We start from the raw sequence: 17,746 nt of genomic DNA on the forward strand, positions 1-17,746 counted from the left end.
TGGACGACATACTATACTATGACTTTTTTCATGGTTTTTGAACGACATATTATACGATGACTTTTTTCGTGGTTTTGGACGACATGCTATACTATGACTTTTTTTATTTCAAAATGACAGATCTTTGAATTAGTTCAGTCCTAGAGAGATAAACTTGTTTTTATCCTTTCACAAATGATCTTTCTCTTGAGATAAACATTGTGTGTTATGCAGTTAAATATTCAGTTCATGAAGTCTTTCAGTTTGTGATGGAAGTGGCAGTGTTGTGTCCAACTGACAAAAACTGTAACTGCTGACTGTCCTCAGATTCCCAAATGTCTGTAGTCAACGTCTCTAAGTGTTTATCTACTATTTTCTGTATATAAATAATATTTGCCAGGCCAAATTTGCTTTCCATTTTTATATTTATTGCTTTTAATTACAGGAAAAACACCAGATCAACAAGTTGCATAAAATCCAAATTCCGCTCTAGAAATATATTTGACCTTTCCAATACATAGATATCAAAGAGTACAGTAAACGTTACAACTGAGGGTGGCAGCAGAGTGACCACTTGCAAATGTACAGTACAGCATTTATCAAACCATCAAGGTCAACAAAACTACACTTGGGTTGTTTGGTGAATCTTCAGTTCTATACACTGGACTTCCCTCCTGATCTGACTGGTCCACTTCTGTTCACTGCTTGTGATCACATGATCCAGAACTCTGGGACCCTCTGATCCACTTCAAGTGTCGAACGAAAGAAACATAAATAATGTTCAAAGTGAAACTGGAGACAGTCCGATCTAACAGCAGTGTGTTTGAGGGTGTGAATCCTTTTACAGGTTTACATGAAACATCTCATCGTCTCCACCGCCGGCTTCTCCTAGCTGTCACTGTAAGAACTCCGGAAAACAAGTGTGTATGCATAGATATTAATCAAACTGATGTGCTGACAGGAGGCTGAGCTGACAAAAACAAGCAGAGCATCCACACAGCTCTGAAAACAACTGAGGAGCAGAGTCACACACACACTCACACCTGACTACGAACACAGCTGGACACAACGCTGCTGAGCAAAGTGTGAAATAACCACATTAATTAGGAGAAACTAGAATAAATAAGTGAGAGCATCACTGAGAACTATTGGCCTCTGGGCTGCCGGGAAATCTGAACATATTTCTGTCGTCTGAGAGAGTTTACACGCACGCACGCACGCACGCACGCACGCACACACGCACGCACACACACAACTACCACAAGGCCAGGAGATGTTCAATGTTATCTTGTTACCTCGTATTTATTTTTAAGTATGAGAACTGTAGCTCCGTATACACACTTTCTAATATGGAACCCTTAAGTGTTCAACAGCTAGAAAAAAAAAATTATATTATGAAGTAAACATGACAATAGTGTGTAAAATATATAAACCATCTCATTATTATGAAATTTTGTTTCAGTATGGACATTTCTATCATTTAATGGCATGTTTCCCAGTGACACGTTTATCACTTTTCATGACCGTGGTGTCGTAACCAACCTCTCACCCTCTCAGTGCATCACGTCCTAAGAATACTCCACCCCCAAAAAGACCATTTGTACATCAATTACTCACTCTGTTACCTTTCATTCCTGAGGAGAACTTTGTTTTTCTCAGCTGCCTCCACAATGGACAAAGTTCTCCTCAAGAATTCAAGGTAACATGGGTGAGTAGTTTTTTTTATTGTTGTGAAACGTGACACCCCATGACTTGAAATCATGAAGAATGTTTGTCCTTTTTGGATTCTTCGTTCACCGTGAAGGCAACCTAGAAAAACATACATTCTTCAAGAATTCAAGTCATGGGGTGTCACGTTTCACAAAAATAAAAAAACCTACCCTTCCCGTTACCTTGAATTCTTAGGGAGAAGTTTGTTTTTCTCGCTTGCCTCCATGGTGACCGAAAAATCCAAAAAAGACAAACATTCTTCATGAATTCAGGTCATGGGGCGTCACGTTTCACGACACTAAAAATACTCACCCACTGTTACCTTGAAGTTTTGAGAACTTTGTTTTTCTCGCTTGCCTCCACAATGGACGAAGAACCCAAAAAAAGACAAAGTTCTCAAGAATTCAAGGCAACGGCGTGAGTAGTTTTTTTTTTTTTAATGTTGTGAAGCGTGACGCCCCATGACTTGAATTCATGAAGAATGTTTGTCTTTTTTGGATTCTTCGTTCACCAGGAGGCAAGCGAGAAAAGCAATCATTCTTCATGAATTCAAGTCATGGGGTGTCACGCTTGACAACATAAAAAAAAAAAAAAAAAAATACTCACGCCGTTGCCTTGAATTCTTGAGGAGAACTTTGTTTTTCTCAAGAATTCAAGGCAACGGCGTGAGTAGTTTTTTTTTAATGTCATGAAGCGTGACGCCCCATGACTTCATTCATGAATTCATGAATAGTGTTTGTCTTTTTGGATCCTTCGTTCACCGTGGAGGCAAGCGAGAAAAGCAAACATTCTTCATGAATTCAAGTCACGGGGCATCACGTTTCACGACAGTAAAAAAACTACTCTTCCCGTTACCTTGAATTCTTGAGGAGAACTTTGTTTTTCTCGCTTGCCTCCACAATGGACAAAGAATCCAAAAAAGACAAAGTTCTTCTCAAGAATTCGAGGTAACAGCGTAAGTAGTTTTTTTTAATGTCATGAAGCGCGACACCCCATGACTTGAATTCATGATTAATGTTTGTCTTTTTTGGATTCTTCGTTCACCGTGGAGGCAAGCGAGAAAGGCAAACATTCTTCATGAATTCAAGTCACGGGGCGTCACATTTCGTGACAGTAAAAAAACTACTCTTCCTGTTACCTTGAATTCTTAGGGAGAAGTTTGTTTTGCTCGCTTGCCTCCATGGTGACTGAAGAATCCAAAAAGGAAAACATTCTTCATGAATTCAAGTCATAGGGTGTCATGTTTCACAACAGTAAAAAAAACTACTCACCCACCGTTACCTTGAATTCTTGAGAACTTTGAAGGTGGTTTGCCTTATTTGGTTGACCATGGAGGTATGTGAGGGAAAATTGTTTTCTTCACAAATTTCACGCATCATTTTGCAGGTGAAGTATTCTGTAAGACTGCCAGCTCATCAACTCCTCCCAGATTTAGCCAGTTAGCACGTGTTAGCTAGAGCAACAACATCAAATCAATGTTGACATATTATGAAACAAAACTGAACTTTAAAACAGACAATAATAAAATAACATTTCATAATAATGAGCTGAGCTTCGATCGTTTCAAATTATTTTACCAACAGTTTCATTTATTCCTTAACACTGTACACATCGGGACTCCACATTCTCAAACACCGCCTCCTTTCATCATTTCAAATGTTTCCCAAAATACCTTTTAAAACCTCTATAAAGCACTGATGAGCTCAAAGCTTCAAATCATATGTAGGCATTACAGTATAGATGGTTTTGTCAATTGCTGTTTTGTAAGTGTTCAAGTGTTTTTATCCACATAGAGGGATCTCAGTTCAGAAGACGTAGTCACATGACATCAGGTTCGTCAGACATCTAAGGTCAGTTATCAACAGTCTGGTGACAAAACAAAACTAAAGAAAATCCATACTAGATTTATTCATTAAATTAACAAGTACAGAAACAGTCAGTTATTGCCCACGGCTGTCTTTTAGCGTGGGCTCTTACACAGGCTCTTAAAGATGTGATCCAACGTACAAATATAAAACACACTTTACTTTGTAGTTAAAGAATACTTGAACCACAAAATGACCATCTGTATATTCATTACAAACTTTGTTTCACGTTGAATATCATGAAGAAAACGTTTTTCTCTCAGGCTTCCGCGGTGAACGGAGAATCCAAAAAGGCTAACATTCTTCTTGAACTGATGCAAATGGGGACGACGTTCTATCGAAACATCAGTTTACATAACTTGTGTAGTAGAATCCAAATCTCATTTATCCTGTCATGTGCTCGGTACTTCCTAAACACACACATTTTGGCTAAAACATTCCAATATAAAACACCTCCCCCTACAAGTAGCGCACGCTGAGCATTAACGAGCTTAAAGCAGGTAACGTTTTAGCTAAAATACCTGTGTCTGGGAAGTACTGAGCATACGAGAATGCAAAAGAATCCAAAAAAAAAAAAAAAGAAGGCTAACATCCTTTGTGGACGATGTTTAACAATAGCTAACCTATCTCAAATAGTAGTTTACAAACACTTACACAACTCGTGAAGTATAATCCAAATCTCATTTATCCTGTTGTATGCTCAGTACTTCCTAAACGTTAACACATTCCAATATAAAACACTTGAGTGGCTAACGTTTTAGTTAAAATACATGTGTTTGGGAAGCACTGAGCACACGACAGGATAAACAAGACTTAAGATCATACTGCTCGAGTCGTGTGAGACTTTGTAAACAATGTTTAAAATAGTTTTGCTGTTGATAAACATGGACCCCATTGACTTCAGTTCATAAAGAATGTTCTCATTTTTTAGGACTCTCCGTTCACGGTGGAGGCATGTGGAAAAAAACAATCTTTTCTTCATGAATTCAACATAAAACGCAGTAAGTTATGAATGTACAGATTTTAATTTTGCAGCTGAAGCGTTCCTTTAATATACCAACAGGGTAGGAGAGTAGTGTTTCTCTATGGAAATGTCTTGATGACTGAGTTGGTATAACTCGAGGTGTGCTGTCTGCTTCTGTTTGTCTATCCTTCATAAATGAATCCACACTAGTTTGATGCTGGCTCCACGCTCTGCAGAGTTGTGCGCTAAACACTGACGAAAGCAACAGCTGACATTTTGGTACTAAACTGTCTAAATCCTCTCTAGAGGCTCCTGGAGACAGAACCCAGAGATACCAAACTGTACAGGTAGTGGATGTCTCGCTGACTGAGATGAGACAAGAATGAGTTTCTCTTCTGCTGTATTTCTATCTGTAGTTTTAAAACACAGAGATCTCTCCCTCTCTGTGGTGTTAACAGAAAAAGCTGCTTCACACCTGAAATACTAAAGCACACTAAAACAGTGAACGCTGTATCAGCCAATTAGTTTTGCTGTCTTAATTTGTAGAGTACAAAATGAATAAATCCTCACACCTGCTCGGCTGTGGTGCAAACTGTTTTAGTGCACTTGTGTTCCTGCGTCGCTTTAGTGCATTTCACCAAGTAAAACTATCTTAAAAATGAAAATAATAATAACATTACAAAGCAGCAATTACCTTCCAACCACAACATATATCAAGTGGTAAAAATGCATGAGATCCATACACTTTGATACAGTCACATTCCTTAAATGAGAAGGTGTACATTCAAAAACCTTACAGCAAAACTGAAAATGAAAAACATAAAACTCATTTTGCTAACATTACTTTTTTGATTTCTGATTTAAACGTTGAAAACTGCTGTACAACTCTGTCCGACAGTAAAATCCTAGGTGAACAGTAATAATGAGGAAAAAAGCATAAATACGCTGTTTTAGAAAGAAGTGTATAAGAACTTTTTTTTTTTTTCAGCTGAGACGAGTCTCCACCGTCATGTAAAAACAAAATCCTCAAAATCTCTTCCTAATAATTAAGTAATAAGTTAATCGTTTCCAACCCCTCAGTGCAAAAATATCAAAGACAAACTAAAAGGGAAGGGAGCGGGAGTCACGTGGACCGTCGGTGTGCACGAGACAGTGAATCATCTCCATGGGAACAAGATTTTCTCAGGCACAAGTACTTAGGCTTTGTCCACTGAGCCCTTGGCAGGTCACTTTCTTTTTGAGATTTTTTCTTTTCTTTTTTCCTGAAGTGCACTGCTCGCACACAGCGCCTGGAAGAACAGATGACCGTCGCTGTGGAAACAAGACCGGAGGAACTCCTCTTCATCCTCTCTTCTTCTTCTTCTTCAGTCGGCATTGTCAAGTGCTTCTGAAATGTGGGAGGCTGCGTACTTTAACCGGAAGCCACCTGCAATGTGGACACCAACACACACATGCACACATACGGAGATGCATCCAAACACACAGAGGATATACAATCAGTCACAGTTGAACAAAAGAACAGTCTGAACATTACTAAAGGTCGGCGAGGGCCTTGTTCATGAACACTTTACATTTTTACGGTCGTAATTCAGCTCATTTGAACCACCTTAAACAGTGTGCCGAGTGTTTCGTACCGTCCTGGCTTCCAGTGGTTTGCCTTTACTTCATTTCAGCGACAGTTTCGACCTGCATGTGCAAAGTTAAGTAGTAACACTGGGACTGTGTCAGCCACCGTGTGGGACACGTGCTTCCCATAGAGAAGCTTAGAGAAGCAGCTGTGCAGGTGGTCCGTCTTGGTGTCACTAGTCCAAGCACTGCTGCCACTTATCAGCCCCTCCAGGATGTTGTGATGTCACAGTCGCAATGATTAACACAAATTCAACCAATCCCTGTGAATTCTGTGCAACTTGAGTTTCACCAATCATAGCCGTTCCCCGAATAACGTCACCAAACTCACTTCCTCGTTATGTGGTTGTGAAGATGACTCCTGCCACATGAACGTTACACACTTGCCAACAAAGCTTACTCCTGGAGACCATACAAGGCAATTCCTTAATGTTCTGCACAAGAGCAGAGGTAAACAGATTTACACCGGGTGCTTTGAGGTGAAACACAAACGACATCAATTGACAAACACTTAACTGCTGCAAAACACATTCGACAGATGAGAGAAATCAGCATGATTGAGGCTGTTGTATCCAGATCTATTGCACGTGCTGAAAGAATCAAGGTGAGTTTCAAAATATATAAATATGTGCAGGGTTAGTGGCGAAAACACCCCAACTATTTGTGTAATTTCCACATGCTTCTGCTGTTTCATTGCAAAAATAATAAAAATAATAAATAGACTAAAAACATTGCAATTAAAAAAAAAAAAAAAGCTAAAATGAAATTTGGCATTTTAGGCCACGAAAAAAAGAAAAGAAAAGTGGAATCCTGGAGGGACTGACTTGTGGCGGAGGCAGAAAAAAATGTCCCAAAAAACATTTGCAGTGGGTGTCTTACAGCCGTCAGCCACAGGGGGCAGTAACACACACATTACAGCTTGGCACACCAAAATAAGGCAAAGGAGACACTGCACTCAGAACACTAAGTGAGATTTATCAGAAGTGTTTTCATATGTGTGTGTTTTAAAAAAACAGATTTAAAGGAGGAAGATCCCCTAAGTGCCGCACACAGCTGCTTCCCTAAACTTTTCCGAGGGAATCATCCGACACCGCCCCACACAGAGTGGACGAGACTATCCCAAAGGGTGCGAAATGATAAACAGTGATTTCTCATTTCCACTGCACGGCTCGACTTCACCTGACTCACTTTTGGTACCAGCTCCTTTTCTCTATTTTGTTTTACAGAGAGTAACCCCTGAGTGTAGGCGGGATTCTCAGCTGATCGCCACGGTGACACAGCGTCAAACTGCTACGACATCCTTAACGTGACACTGGATTCTTTCATCAGCAACCAAACAGAACGTCTGCTCTTATTTGGTTGTACTGTGTATTTAGTGTATAGCGAAGTTTTGCAGGCTGCCATTTTTTAAAATCTTGGTCAAGAGAATTTAAACATCACAGACGGTAGCTTGGCTTTTTTTAAAATGGAAGGACGCAGGAAGTCCTGCGCTGAGCTTTTGACGGTTCTCTCTGACCAATCAGTGGTCTGCAGTGTTTAAACTCCACCTTCTAGTATCGCCTCAGCTCACTTAGAACCTGGACTGAAGTGACCCACCAGAGCTGAAACTATAAAATGTAAAACGTTGGAGTCTCTTGCCGAATTTCCACTGTAAAGTTCAGCTCAACCCACTTTTGGTACCAGATCGTACCCCCTCAGTGTGGGAGGGGTTCTGAGCTGATCGTGACAGTGCTGCCGTGTGAAACTGCCATGACATCGTCCTCAAAGAGACACTTAGTGAATCCTTTTACTTCGATTCAACTTCAATTGTTCGGCGTATTGTTTTGCATGGTTGTACAGGAAGTCCCATGTCGCACTAGTGATCAGTAGTGATGGCCAAATGAAGCCTCATGAAGCATTTTCTTTATTTTCTGAGCCCACTAGATGGTGCTCATGGTTTAAAGAGAGAGGCTCAAAGAATGGCAATTCAGTGTGCTTTCAACCTTTTGTTGAACAAAAAGCGCCATCTAGTGGGCTCAGAAAAACAAGAAAATGCTTCATGAGGCTTCATTTGGCCATCACTAGTGATCAGTGGTGTACAGTGTTTTAACTCCTCCTTCTAGTATCAGCTCAGCTCTCTTGTAATCTAAACCGAGGTGGTACCAAAAAGAAAGTACCAGGTACTATCCATAACTTTTGCCAATGTAAAACCAAACACAGCGAGTACAGAGGAACGTGCCGTGCAGTGGAAAAGTGGCATCTGATGCCAAAGACTGTTTGGGGGTTCTGGGGGAGGAAAACTAAGGGGTCCTCTGTTTGTCCCTGTTCCGTGTAGCTGCACTACCTTGCTGTGTGGAGTCTATGGTGGGTTGGTTGCAGTCCTGAGCGTAGTGGCCACTCACACCACAGTTATAACAGGACACATTGCCACTCTTCTTATTGACTCCACCTCCCCCCAGTGCAGCAGCAGGCAGCATCCCCAGGTGATTTGGGTACACATGCTGGTAGACACGGTGGCAGAACGACGCCGCCGGCGCCATCTGCTGCTGGAGGTTGTAGTTTGCAGCTGCAGCGGCCGCCACTGCTGCCGCCTGGGTGCCCAGCATATGTGATGGCACGTCTGCGTGACTGTGAGAGTGAGTGTGGAGGGGGCCGTAGGGGGACGGGTGTGCGGGGGGTGGAGCGCTGGGGAAGAAGGGGGGCAGGGTGGCAGCGCCGTTGGCCTGGTGAGGAGGCTGGGCCTGGGTGAGGTAACTGTTACTGCACAGGCTTGTGAGCTGGAAGAGAGGCGGTTGGACGCTGAACACCTGCCGCGCTGCTGCTGCCATCTGGTGGGAGAAGAATAAAGGTGCCTGGCAGCCGGGGACACTGACGCTGTTGTTGTTACTGACGCTGCCTCGGCCACCGCAGTTGTTGTGACAGCCACAGGTCCCACAGCCCATCTGCTGCTGCTGCTGCGGTGGTGGCGGCGGTGGTGGCTGTTGTGGTGGTGTTGGCTGCTGGGGGGGCAACTGTTGCGACTGGGTTTGCTGAGGATTGACAAGGTTGCCCGGGGCAACAGGAGCACTTCCACAGGAAGCGCTGCTGTTGCTGTAGGATGTACAGTCGCTGTGTGCGGTGCTGTGAGTAAGTGCTGGGCTGGGGCTGGGAGCGGGTCCAGGGGTGTGGGTGGGCACAGCTGGAGGAACAGCTGCTTGTACATGTCCAGGAGATGGAGCTATTCCACTGGCCGCAGGTGCTCCTACAGTAGGCATGACAGAGGTGGGGACCGGGGTCAGGGTGTAGGGAGAAGGCAGGCCAGATGGTAAGGTTAAGCCGGGGTGCTTGGCGTGTGAAGTGTCCACATGTGGCAGAGAGGAGGCCAGGCCCGAGGTGACGCTGGCCGGATCTTGGCAGGGCAGAGACTGCTGAAGAGGAGAGGAGTAGGATGTGGGGCCAGGAGACATGATACTGATGGCTCTCACAGGAGCCTGGTGTGAAGCCTGCGGGGCAGCAGGAGCAGAACCACTCCCTGAAGCTCCGTCAGTGCCACCTTGGCTGTGAGACATTGGTGTTTTGAACCTCTGAACCAGAGGCTGCACAGCAGGACTTCCTGAAGGGTGGAGGCCAATAGGTGCTATCCCAAAGGTCGGAAGTATGTCCCTCTTCTCCGGGTCTCCCACAATTCCAGGTCCTGGAGGCACTAGGGGCATCTGCATCATCAGGGTTCCAGACGAGGGCTTCCCATCGGGGACGATGCTTTGGCCGGGATGAGGGACCAGTGGAAGTGGAGAGTCAGCAGTCCCGTTCGGGAGCACATAGGGTAGAGAGCGCATGAAGGAGAGAGGGGGGAAATCTGTGCTGGTCTCTGGGCAGAGCGGCTCCATCTGGGCCTGGTGGTTGCTGGAAGACAGGGGGTGAACAGAGGGAATGGCTCCTGCTGCAGTTGGATCAGTCTGATGGGCAAAGAACATGCCAGGGCCCGGACCTTTGCTGGAGTCATCAGAGTGGCTGTCGGTATCTAACAGAGGAACAAGAGCAGGTAAGTGGATGTTACACAAACATCCTTTTAACTGAAGACAATAATAGAAGTAGGGCTGCCCCACCAGGAGTCATCATTTAGGGCCATTAGTCTACTAGTCGCCCGCATGTTTATGACATTAATTTAATGTTTAAATTATATATTTTGCCTTTACCTTTGTTGTTGTCGTCCTCACTGTCCAGGCTCTCTGGTCCTCGGTGCTGAGGGCTGGATGGAGAGCTGTAGCTTTCTGATGATGTTTCACCAAACGTATCTGGACCAGAACCTCCATCTGCAACAACATCTGTGTGTTAAACTGCAGACAAGCGACCAGCCAAACACCAGGTGACAGAGCATTCATCTGAAAGTATGAGCCTATTATATGATTATTTATATTGACTTATTGTGTAAAGCAGTGCGGAGCTATCTGGAACAGGGTCTGACATCACTTCAAGCAGTAACAGCCTGAACAGCAGTGCTTTGTTTAATGATCAATGTATAAAGCCACTTATGCCCCTTTTCGACAGACGTGGGCTGACCTGGCTTGGTTTGGCTTGGTTTGGGCCGTCAGCCTAGCACAGCAGGGATTTGTATTTCCATTACAGCCGGGCTACCTTCTTGACGGTGTTACTTTAACTGACTGCATGTGTTTTTCCACAGCAGGGCAGGTGAAAGAAGTTTACCTGTTGGAGGTGAGCTGTTTGCAGAGGTGCAGTAAGAGCCTGTTGTCTGCAGCTCTTCATGAACATCTCACTCTGCTTTTCCTTTCCTCCCTGCCGTATTATTAGACTTGCCTTTATTGAAGAGACGCTGCTAACAAAGTTCCACTAATACAGTAATAACACATTTGATTTCCTGTAGATTCTTCACAATAAAAGTCCCCCTTATTTGTTATGTAAAAACTTTTACTGTGAAGCAGCAAAACAAGGAAATGTTGAGTTTTTGAGCAGCAACTTCACACAACATCTAATGTGGCTGATAGTGAACATGGGGGATTTGGTGTGGTCAGCAAGACGTCACCACTACCCGCTTGAAGATGGGTAGCCTGGCTTTTGGACCTACTCTGGAGAATGTCCATCTCCGGTGTAGCTTAGCACGTCTAAACTGACAATGGAAGCACGAACTGGCGTGGCATGGCTTAACTCAGCGCGATCGAGAGGATATTATTTGATATATCCAACCAAAAAAATCTCTAACAGCCTGTGGCTTTGTGATAGTACTGTTTCATACTTGGTCTATGAGTGTGTCTGTGTACGAGCTGCTTGGTTAGATAAGTAAACCCACTTCTGCAGATGAGGAACTTCATTTCAAAAGCTTTCTGTACAGAGTTCCCACATTTTCATAAACAAAATTTAAAAAATTCACACAACTTTTTGAGGACCCATAATCAAATATCCCCTGCCAGACGAAATTTGGATAATGCCACTCAATCTATTAATATTATTATTCTTTGTCTTACTTTTATTTGGTAGATAATCATCCCTACCATAACCACGTTTTGGAACTACACTTCCCATAATGCTTTGGGGGACATAAACAGGAGCCCTGCTTTTCAGCATTCCTACACATTTTCCGTACTTTTCCAGACTCAAATTTCCAGACATCTCTGTAGATTTTTAGACCATTTTGTACAAATACCTAGAATGAGTTTAAAAACGTAGATACTTTAATTTTCACAGCATCTGTGCAGCCTGGCTTGTTCACTGTATCCATGGAAACGACAATCACCACAGCCGTTAAGGTATGGTTTCCTTACGCTGTCACTGCCTCTGCTGCAGCACCTACTCTCCGTACTGATATGCGAGCCAAACGAGCAGCGTACAGGAACACTTTCCACATGAGCCATCAGCTTGGCATTGTGTGCAAATAATAGCACAGGGTGAACTTCACATTAAAGGTTATTCTGAGAGGAGGATGAAACCAATCTGAAGGCTCAGTCTTCAGGGTTGTAATGTTTAATGCAGGGCTTTCAGACGCAGAATCACCTGAATATTTTTTTAAACATTATGCAGATGAGTCGTTTGGACAGACACTAGAGACTACACCAGGAGGACTGACACTTAATGACATGTTAACTTACATTACAAGAATTACAACAGCCATCCAGACACTCACCTTTCCTCTGAGGTGACAGAGCTGGTACCAACCTGCCGTTGGCTACAAAGGTGGCACCCTTCACCTTTCCCTTGTCCCTAAAAGGAGATGGAGATGAGACAGTAAGGGGACACGGTGAAGTCAAAAGAGAAAAAACAGTAAGTACATTTACATGCACAGGATTTTCCGTTTTTTTTATTTATTTTTTTTAATTTCATTTATATTCCTGTTTACATGCAGCCGTTCATACACCGATTAACGCGCCCCAACATGTGGAACAGTTTCCTCCCTCTTTTATCCCTCCAGCCACTTTTCTGAAAACGTTGGTGTTTCGATATTTGTGAGAGAAACCTGCTGATGTCCAAGTCTTTGGTAATGTTTAAAAGTAGGTGTTTTTCTCCGTCAGACTAGAAATGTGGGCTTTTCTTTTGGGCATGCATTTCTACTCCAGCCTTGCAAACTGTTGGCGATATGGTCTGTGCACAACGTATCCATGGCATCGCACAGACCGACAGTTAACAGTGAAGAGGCCGTGAAACTGCGGTAAAAACACAGTTGAGACACATATTCCGAAAGCATTGTATACATGTCCAAAGAGTGCTCCTAAAACCCGACTAATACGGGCATACTCCACGTCTTAATCGGAATCGCAAACATGTTTAAAATAATACAAATATGATATGTGATGAGCAGAGTCAGACTGACAGGCCTTTGACAGAGCCCTGCAGTACAGCCTCGATCCTCTGTCCTTTGGACCCTCACAGTGGATAAGGAAAATCTCCCCAATAAACCCTTCGACAGGGAAAAAAAATGATAGAAACTTCAGGAGGAGCAACTGAGGAGGGATCTCTCTTCCAGGACGGACAGACGTGCAATAGTAATTTTAACATCAGTGACAGGACACCCTTTCCCATGTCTGTACAGATCACAGACTTGATCAAATCATTCTCATCTTTCAAAGCAATGAAACATTTTCTTTTAGCATTGATAGCTGCTAAGTCGCCATAACACCGTCATAAACTTATTATTATACTGATTATCCGTCTCCGACCTACCTGTCTGCTGGCAGGCCTCTGCTCTTCGTCTTAGCGACTGCGTGGCTTCTCTTCTCAGCGGCCTGATGCTGTGAAGAAGACAGCGGGTCAGAACAGCTTCACAGACTTCAGTCAAACACAGCATTACATTTTCAGTTAAGTCCATTTGCTCTGGGACAGAGGTTCCCAACTGGTGGGTAGCGGTCCACAAGTGGGTCGCGAGTCCATTTTGACTGCAAGTGACTCGTCAAAAACACACTTGTTTGGTGAATTTCTGGCACAGAGCTTTAACTTTAAAATGCTGTTTCCTCCTGATTAGACCGAATCAAATCTTAACTAAATATAAATAAAAATACACCACTCATTGGTATCATATTTCACACTCACAACACACACTAGGGACAAATTTGAACAGACAGTATCCTGTGGCAGACTGCCAAACCACAGTAACTGATAAGAACCTGACAAAAACGTTGACACTGATGTACGGACTGAGTGACCACAGAGAGAGGCAGACCTGACTGCACAGAGAGGTCAGGCACTAATAAAGTGTCAAAACTACGGAAATATTCAGGAGGAATTTTACCAAAATTATTTCTCTCTGCCACCACAAGAGATAAATAATTTTTGCACCACTACTACCTTGATTCCTTACATTCCTTGTATGTATGTATTAGGTGTGTAACGATCCATCGATCTGAATCGATATATCGATTCAATAATCAAGGATCTAATATCATTGATGCAAAGTGAAAACATTGATCCATATCGTCCTCTTAAAGGTCATATATATATATATATATATATATATAGCTTTTTCATCAAACAAATATTTAAAGAAAAAAAAAAAAAAAAAAAAAACATCCATAGAACGTCTAGAAAGGTGTATAATTAAAGTCTATATTTTCCTGAAAAAAATAATTACAGTAGAGAAATAACTGTTTTAGAAATTCTGACGGGTCCAAAATATGTCAATATTTTGATTTGGTTACGTTGGTTACGAGGGGGAGCTCAGGGTTGCATGATTGTGATAGCTGCAGAGGTAATGGCGTCGTCCCAGCGCTATCCGCCGCAAATTCTAGCCGACCAACGGAAAAGCAAAACCAGAATCAACATCGGTTCAGCTTTTGATCGTTGGTTTTGGGACTGTGATTGTTCCTGTTTTAGAGTTGTCAAATAGTGACGTAAAAAAGTAAATCTACTGAATATATCAAATATCTAGTAAAGCCGAACTAGTTAATACACTGCATCTAGATGATATATGTTAAGAAAAAGTTAAAATGTCGGCTAATTTCAGACATTTTACCTAATACTCTAGAAACTGCGTTTTTGGGATGGTAACGTTAGTTTTTTGCGGCTTGTTGTAAAATCGAGTCGTAAAAAGATAGATCTACTGAATATATCAAATATCTAGTAAAGCCAAACTAGTAATGACACTGCACCTAGATGAAATATGTTAAAGTTACAATGTGTAATTTATGTGGTTGTTTATTAGCAAATATGAACTATTGCTTTCATAAATATATATTTACTAAAGTGTAATGCAATTCACATACAAATGGAAGCTTTCTCATAGGCTTAGAATGATTTCTCTATATATACACAGGCAGGGCGCAGTATGCTGGAGGCTGCCTTCTTGCGTCGCCATATTTGAATACAGTGGCCGAAAGAGATATACGCGGTTCGCCTTTTGCGTTTACCTAGAACTTGCCGTCACTGGAGACGGTTAAGGTGAAGATCAATCTGGGGAGCTTCTGCGTGAACCTGCTTTGTACTTTTATGATTCTGTCGCACTTTAAATGGAGGACCACACATATGTTTTGCCCCGTAAGAGGGAAACCATGCCACCAAATAAAAGATAAAGATCAGATAAGCGAGGACGGGACAAAACGCGAGTGAATATTGGCGTTGCTTATTCCAGGTGGAAAGAACTCCTGAAGGAGAAGGATTTCACAAGGGATGCGGAGGTTGCCTGCTTTCTGCTAGACAGGTAATTTTTTGGCTTCATGTTTGCAACTAATTTTCCCTCTCGTCTAAGTTCGAGTGACGGCTACGTTTACTTGCTAATGTCATCCTAGCCTTGGCTAATGTTATCCCAGAGCTACAGCTAAATGGTTAGCCTAGCCTACAGCCTAATCTGTTGATTCCTCTCGTGCTGCTGCGAAGGCTGCCACCCTCTCCTCCTCCTCTTCCCTCTGGGTAGCCGAGATACTACCTCCTCTATGCTATTCCCGAGCGCGGCACCGCTGCTGCTCACCGCTCCCTCAGGGGATGGGTCAAATGCGGAGAACAAATTTCACACACTCAGGTGTGTGACAATCAGTGGGACTTCTGGCCGTTCCTGCACCGCCTCTACCCCCTCGCCCCCTTCCTCTCCCTGGTCTTCCTCCTCTCCCTCTCCCTCTTCCTCATCTCCCTGTGTCCTGTGGAAGAACACTCTGAAAACGCATATATTATAATCGCAACAACCTATATTTGCCGCACTGTGCCGTGACTATCACATAAAACGTGTTATTTTAGCATTACTGTGCTAATGTTTGCTCGTTTTACCAAAACAATTAGAGATAAAACACTCCTAACATATATCTCACAGATAACCTATATCTCACTGGTAAGCTATAACATATCGTAACATGGTTTAGATTCCTAAATAAATATTCACCTTGTCGCTAGATACTCCTGAAAAACTAGAGCAAGGCTTTTTGTCCTACGAGGCCACCGTCACTTACCCGATGGGAGGGGTGAGCGAGTGAGCGCTGCAATCTAGAATCTGACTGCTGATGTCACTGTTACTCACCATTTTTACACACTGAGGCTTTAAGAAAAATTAAGGATGATGGTTAATTTAAAATACTTTAGCAAGTTCTCTAGAAATGGCGTTTCTGGGATTGTGATCGTTCTGGTTGTAATTGTCAAATAGTGTCATAAAAAAGTAAATCTACTGAATATGTCAAATATCTAGTACTGCCCAAATATCATGTCATTATTATTATTATTATTATTATTGGTGGGAAATTATAACAGAGTAATATATTTGCCGTTTTAATATCAAGAACACTTTCATGTTTTTGTGTGTATACAGGATGTTGTTGAATCAGGGAATCCGTGTGTCCACCACGACAAAGGATCCTAATTGACTAATTACGTTAGCATTAGTGACGAGTAGAGCTAAAAATGCTTTACGGAGATTGTTACAGTGTGTTACAGGGCGCACAAGAGAGGATTCATCATTTATTATTATTATTTTTCAATTACTATACCACAAAAGACTCTTCACTTGACATCGCTGTCGTTTACGAACCTGGCAACCTGTAGAATTGAAGAGTGGAGCGAGAGCGGGCGAGTGTGAGTGCGACACCTACTGACCGGGAAGTATGAGTCCTATATCTATCACCTTTAAGTTACACCTTTATTTTGAAATTCTGTGTCACCGTCAAACAGCAGCAGCCAGATGGCAAACAGCTGAGAGAAAGACGATGAGGATACGGCTATTTACTCGGGAATAAATCAGCAGAGTGGAAATATTTTCGAATATGGAGACAATTCGGGTCAAAAGACAAAGCGCATGGCGTTACAAGATTAAACACAACGTACCTGCGTGGAATGTATCTCACTCCGCTAGATTCTCACTACAGCAACATTAGCTTCTCTGTCAGGAGATACAGAGACTTAAACCAGCTGTAAGAAAATTCTAACATTATTGTAATTTGTTAAGTTATAAGTAGAGGAAAAGTCCGCGAACCGCTCGGCTAATTTATGACAGTTATTACTGCACTGAATTTGATACGTTTGTTTAACGATGATGTTGTTAGTCCATGTTTTACGGCTGTTTGGAGAAGTTTGCTTTCAGGGCTTTGAGCCAGATAACTCTGAAGTTTTATGAGAAAGATGATGGTTTGGGTTAAAATGAAAACATTTCTTTTAGAAAGGTCTCTCTGTCAGAAAGCCTTGAAGGTTTATATATCCCATGTGCTGCTTTATGTGAGTTAGTGGAGTCAGTTTAAAGTTGACTTTACTGCAGTCATTATTTATGTGTTGTTTTTATCTTTAATGGCCCAAAGTAAAAAAAAAGGCAGACTTTTCAATATCGGTAAATAACGTGTTGCGATGAAACTGGTGATTTACACCCCTAGTATGTGAATTTATTGGCATGACATTTGACACACACACACACACACACACACACAAATTAAGAGAGAAAAACTCACAGAACAGGATACAGAGCACGCTAGATAAAGAGAGAGACAGAGAGAGGAAGAAGGGGATGTGCTTCGTCAGCTGCCTCTCTCACACTCACACAGTCTTGACCTATATCAGTGAGATTAGCTGTGACTACTCCCATTCACGTGGCAGTGTGTGACACATCCAACCAAACACACACACACACACACATACACACACACACACACAGACTGTCGTCACAGTCGTACTAAGGAATGAATATGTTCCTACGGGCCTTCATGTAACTACGACCTGTAATGATTAACTAGTGTTC

At 42.6% G+C, this 17,746-nt stretch overlaps 1 protein-coding gene across 3 annotated transcripts in view; it reads right to left on the minus strand.

Annotated features, from left to right (window-relative positions):
• Positions 1 to 3,249: 3,249 nt before the first annotated feature.
• The window catches only part of zcchc2 (zinc finger, CCHC domain containing 2), a 39,042-nt gene continuing 24,545 nt past the window's right edge, over positions 3,250 to 17,746 (minus strand). For all 3 annotated transcript variants that reach the window (XM_050056150.1, XM_050056149.1, XM_050056148.1), the window contains exons 10-14: positions 13,273 to 13,340; positions 12,239 to 12,315; positions 10,299 to 10,415; positions 8,468 to 10,123; positions 3,250 to 5,944 (exon numbers count right to left, since the gene is read on the minus strand). In XM_050056150.1, coding sequence (XP_049912107.1) covers positions 5,883 to 5,944; positions 8,468 to 10,123; positions 10,299 to 10,415; positions 12,239 to 12,315; positions 13,273 to 13,340 — 1,980 coding nt within the window. In that variant the 3' untranslated portion in view covers positions 3,250 to 5,882. The remainder of the gene's footprint in view (positions 5,945 to 8,467; positions 10,124 to 10,298; positions 10,416 to 12,238; positions 12,316 to 13,272; positions 13,341 to 17,746) is intronic.

This window comes from Epinephelus moara, chromosome 11 (genome assembly GCF_006386435.1).
Source record: "Epinephelus moara isolate mb chromosome 11, YSFRI_EMoa_1.0, whole genome shotgun sequence".
Lineage (NCBI taxonomy): Eukaryota > Metazoa > Chordata > Actinopteri > Perciformes > Serranidae > Epinephelus > Epinephelus moara.